The sequence below is a fragment of the Aptenodytes forsteri genome, unplaced genomic scaffold, assembly GCF_000699145.1.
Source record: "Aptenodytes forsteri isolate BGI_AS27 unplaced genomic scaffold, ASM69914v1 Scaffold195, whole genome shotgun sequence".
Taxonomy (NCBI): domain Eukaryota; kingdom Metazoa; phylum Chordata; class Aves; order Sphenisciformes; family Spheniscidae; genus Aptenodytes; species Aptenodytes forsteri.
The window spans coordinates 972,727-977,818 of record NW_008795317.1 but is presented as its reverse complement, the minus strand read 5'-3'; the positions used below and the strand labels follow the sequence as shown (position 1 = coordinate 977,818).

Sequence of the window (5,092 nt, the reverse complement as noted above, 5' to 3'; positions counted from 1 at the left end):
TGTTTCCCTAATGATTTAAGAGAGGGTTTTTTTTTTCCCCCAGTGTAAGCCTAAATGTGTCTGTGATTTCTTTGCCTTTCACGTACACATACACTATCCTACCTACAATTAAGGGAAAGTTGTTGTTTTGACCTTCGAATGTTTATTTACCAGTTTCATCTCTCTTTAAAAAGCAAAACTACAATTACCGTTTTTACATTGCAATTGAATTTTTTTAATCCAAATTTTATACAATTTCTTGTTTTAACAATAAATCTTAAATAAGGAGTACTTTCATCTTCTTTTGTAACATGTATCTCAATGCCCTAAATTTAATCAATTGGTTGTCAGAGGCTGTGTTCTTCTAATCTACTCTTTCTTCTGAAGATAAACAGTATCATTTTAGGCATTTGTGCAAGAGAATCATATTACTGGTGCTTAAGCAGTTTTTGCTTTTTTAAATCTTAATCCATCTTAAACCAGTGGAGCAGAAATATTTAAAAATGTTTCATTTCAAGCAGAGTGCATAATAAATTGCAATAATTGTAATGTGCCATAAATCCCAGAGCCTATGCATTTTGCATTTTATTCAGGATTGAGGTCAGGAAATTTGGAGAAATTTAAAGAAAATGATTCATCAGTCCTTTTGTTCTGTTGGCCAGGGTCCCAGGATTCTTGAGCTGAGCCCAGCTGACAAGCTTTTGAAGATGGCACAATAACAGTCCAGTGATGCCTGACCATGACAGCACAGCCCTCTTAAGCAGGCAAACCAAGAGAAGAAGAGTTGACATTGGAGTGAAAAGGACGGTAGGGACAGCATCTGCATTTTTTGCAAAGGCAAGAGCAACGTTTTTTAGTGCCATGAATCCCCAAGGTTCAGAGCAGGATGTCGAGTATTCAGTGGTGCAGCATGCAGATGGGGAAAAGTCAAATGTACTCCGCAAGCTGCTGAAGAGGGCGAACTCATATGAAGATGCCATGATGCCTTTTCCAGGAGCAACCATAATTTCCCAGCTGTTGAAAAATAACATGAACAAAAATGGTGGCACGGAGCCCAGTTTCCAAGCCAGCGGTCTCTCTAGTACAGGCTCAGAAGTACATCAGGAGGATGTATGCAGCAACTCTTCAAGAGACAGCCCCCAAGAGTGTCTTTCCCCTTTTGGCAGGCCGACTATGAGCCAGTTTGATGTGGATCGGTTATGTGACGAGCACCTGAGAGCTAAACGCGCCCGGGTTGAGAATATAATTCGGGGTATGAGCCATTCCCCCAGCGTGGCATTAAGGGGCAATGAAAACGAAAGAGAAATAGCTCCACAGTCTGTGAGTCCCCGAGAAAGTTACAGAGAAAACAAACGCAAGCAAAAGCTGCCGCAACAGCAGCAGCAGAGTTTCCAGCAGCTGGTTTCGGCGAGGAAAGAGCAGAAGCGAGAGGAGCGCAGACAGCTGAAGCAGCAGCTGGAGGACATGCAGAAGCAGCTGCGCCAGCTGCAGGAGAAGTTCTACCAGATCTATGACAGCACCGACTCCGAAAATGATGAAGATGGCAACCTGTCTGAAGACAGCATGCGCTCCGAAACCATGGATGCGAGGGCCGGCGACTCTGTCGGCAGGTCGGACAACGAGATGTGTGAGCTGGACCCGGGGCAGTTCATCGACCGGGCGCGGGCCCTCATCCGAGAGCAGGAGATTGCGGAGAACAAGCCGAAAAGAGAAGGTCCCAAGGAGAAGGAGCAAGGGCCAAATGCCTTCCACCCCGAAGGCAAACATTTGGCCGAGACGCTGAAGCAGGAGCTGAACACCGCCATGTCGCAAGTTGTGGACACGGTGGTCAAAGTTTTCTCGTCCAAGCCCTCCCGCCAGCTTCCTCAGGTCTTCCCACCTCTCCAGATCCCGCAGGCAAGGTTCGCTGTCAACGGGGAGAACCACAACTTCCACACGGCCAACCAGCGCCTGCAGTGCTTCGGGGACGTCATCATTCCCAACCCCCTCGACACCTTCGGCAGCGTCCCCATGCCCGGCGCCACTGACCAAACTGAGGCGCTGCCCCTCGTCGTCCGCAAAAACTCCTCCGACCAATCCGCCTCGGCCCCACCGGCCGGCGGCCACCACGCCTCCCTGCACCAGTCCCCGCTCTCGGCCACCACTGGCTTCTCCACCTCCTCCTTCCGCCACCCCTTCCCACTGCCCCTCATGGCCTACCCCTTCCAGAGCCCCCTGGGCGCCCCGTCGGCCTCCTTCCCGGGGAAAGAGCGCGCCTCTCCCGAATCCCTCGACCTGACGCGGGAGACCACCAGCCTGAGGACCAAGATGTCGTCGCACCACATGAACCACCACCCCTGCTCGCCGGCCCACCCCCCCAGCGCTGCCGAGGGCCTCTCCTTGTCCCTTATAAAGTCCGAGTGCGGCGACCTGCAAGACATGTCCGAAATCTCGCCCTATTCGGGAAGTGCAATATCCTTTTCGAAAGACGAGCGATAACCCGGCGGTGGCTGGTGGGAGAGGACGAGGGGCCATGCCCGTGCCCCGGGGCTATGCCAGCGCCCCGGGGCTGCCCCCGGGCGCTGTGGGAGCAGGGCGCTCGTGGGGGAGCGGGCGGGGGGCTTGGCGAGGCCAAATAAAATGCCGGGTGTTGACTCACGGCGCTCCTTCAGCAACGGTGTTCATGTAAAAAAGCCAACGGCCCTACCCAAGCCTTTTAGACTGTCCCGTGGGGTCAGAAAGCGAGGCAAGCCCATGACCCGGGTGCCAGTGGGTTTCCCTGGGCCGGCAGGTCCTTCCCCAGGCAGGGAGGTGATCGAGGGGGCATCGCCCTCGGCTGAAAACCATTCAAGCCACGGCCGCCTCCTTTCCCTCCCCTGCCAGGCCAACACGTGACCCGTGTTAATGGTGTCGTGGCTGGGGCTCGCAGAGAGCCACGGTCCGGTCATCATGAGCCTTCAGCTCTCAAGCACGTAAGGGAAACGAAGCACAAAAGACACAGGTACTGATATATTCAGGCTGCATCAAGTTCTTTCCCCCACCCAGAGGTCTGTTCCTCAGCCCTTGTGCAGCTGCCTGCTATGCATGATTAACCTCTGTTCAGCCATACACAGAAATCTTTTGTCCTAACATACACAAAGCAAATTATTTTGGAAAGCTAGAGAGAACAATTAAATATAAAACTTCAGCTGTATTCAATTTACAGGACACTTCCCCTGCTTAAAAAAAAGATGATAATAAAATCTCTCTTTTTAGCTCAATAGCAGGCTTTAGTTAGGGGAAAAAATCAATCTCTGCCTTTATTTAGGCATATCCAGACATAGTAATGATCTTTTCTTTTTTTTTCCTGGAAACTAGTACTAGATTTTTAATTTTTTTTTTCTTTTCTAGCAATAACACCTCCCACTGCTTCCATCTTTTCCCCTAATGTGCTTTTTGGTCAAAAGATTTTTCTTCCAAGTACAGTCGTATTAAAAGTGAATAAAATACCATGTCTGCCCAATGCTAAAATTGAGGATTTTGCATGAGGGGTAGATTGACGTTTTTTCCCAGCTCCAAGACCCCAGCAGAAGGCAACAGCACAGGCACAGAGCCTTAGATGCAGCTAATTTCATTCCCAAGTTGATGAAAGTAACTGCGACTGAATAACTCTGCCCCTCCCTGAGTAATGGTAGAGATGCTGAGGAACTTGTCCCCTTTCCAGGGGTATCATGTGAAGGCAGATGCCCGGGGCTGTGCCCCATCTCTGGGTATCTTCTAGGCGATTAATAACTCTGGTGGTTTTAGATTAATTTAACCACATTTTCTGTAGACGTGTTAAATCCTTGGGAGGGTGCTGGCAGGGCTCGAGACCCACTGGTTACCTAGACTTCCCATCCCTCCCGTGGCAGCGGGCACCACCGGGACGAAGGTCCAGAGCCCATCACCACCAGTCTTGGATCTAACTTAGGTCAAGTCTGAGTGAAGAGTTGCTGCTGTCTGACCTGTATGAATAGTCCCATTTCTATAGGGGGAAGTGTTCCCGGTTTGAAAGCACCTTCCTTAGCTGTTGGAGTTTTCGAGAGCCAGCTGGTAGTGGACGTGATGTTTGAGGGACCTCTTTCCCAAAAGAAGATCTCTCTGCTGCGTTGGTAGCAGGGAAGTCTTCTCCTCGCCATATACGTTGTATGGCAAAACAGAGGAGTCGGTCTAAATCCAGCATCACTTGCAGTTACTGCCAGTTACTTTTGGAGATCCAAACTGAAAATCTCTCCTGCATATTGAAATGCAAGCTGCGATGCTTGGAAAGCAGTCCTGAGGTCAACAGGAGTGGCAGCCGAGGGCAAGGCTCAGGCCAGAGCAATTAAGTAATTTCTGCCAAACAGTACAGTGGCATACTAATTGTTTTTGTATAAACGTAGTTCTCCCATCCTGGGAGAGGAGTGAGCAGAAGTGAAAAATGCCAAGTGTGTGAACTAGGAGTGGTTCCGGGGCCGCACGTGATCCTCTCCACCCATGGAGCATCTCTCCCTCACCCCTGCCGTTTCTCCCCCTTTCCCCTGCTCAGTTGCACTGGCGGTCGCTAACGGAGCTCGTTGCTTCTGCTGAAACAGGGGTGCGAGAGTCCCCCGCCGCTCCCAGGCTTAGCCGGGGGAAACGCTGAGTGGAGTGACTCCCTTCCTCCTCCCTTGCCTCACTTCTTCCCCCGCCATTGTGAAAGGGCTCTGACTTGCCCACCTAGACGCTATGGCAGGCTGCAGTTTGGTCTGGGTTTAGATACAGACCTGTTGGGACAAAGAGGTTTATTAAAGAGCACTTCTACACAACGTGCACCCTGGTATACGGCGCAGCTGTGGGGATGGATGTTTTTTTCTAGCAGCGGCTTGTTTGTCCAGGTAGCTTGCAGTTTCCAGGGAAAGGTGCAGTACGGAGGTTGGTTTGTTTGTGGTCAGTTCTGTTGTGGCACTTTTATTTTACATGGTTGAATGTGCATATATAGGGAATATATTTCTTGAGAGAAGCAGATCTTTCTTCCGTGCAGAAAGCAACATCTGTTTTCCCGCACAATACAGCCAGGATGAGAACATAAGACTAGCTGATACAGCCAAGTTCAGGTTTTAGTAGTAGGCTAAAACGCTGAACCGGCCTGGGTTTT

At 50.3% G+C, this 5,092-nt stretch overlaps 1 protein-coding gene across 1 annotated transcript in view; it reads left to right on the top strand.

Annotated features, from left to right (window-relative positions):
- The first annotated feature begins 641 nt into the window (after nucleotides 1-641).
- PROX1 (prospero homeobox 1) overlaps nucleotides 642-5,092 on the top strand; it is a 38,727-nt gene continuing 34,276 nt past the window's right edge. Inside the window, exon 1 of the mRNA XM_009279581.1 lies at nucleotides 642-2,430. Coding sequence (XP_009277856.1) covers nucleotides 709-2,430 — 1,722 coding nt within the window. The 5' untranslated portion in view covers nucleotides 642-708. The remainder of the gene's footprint in view (nucleotides 2,431-5,092) is intronic.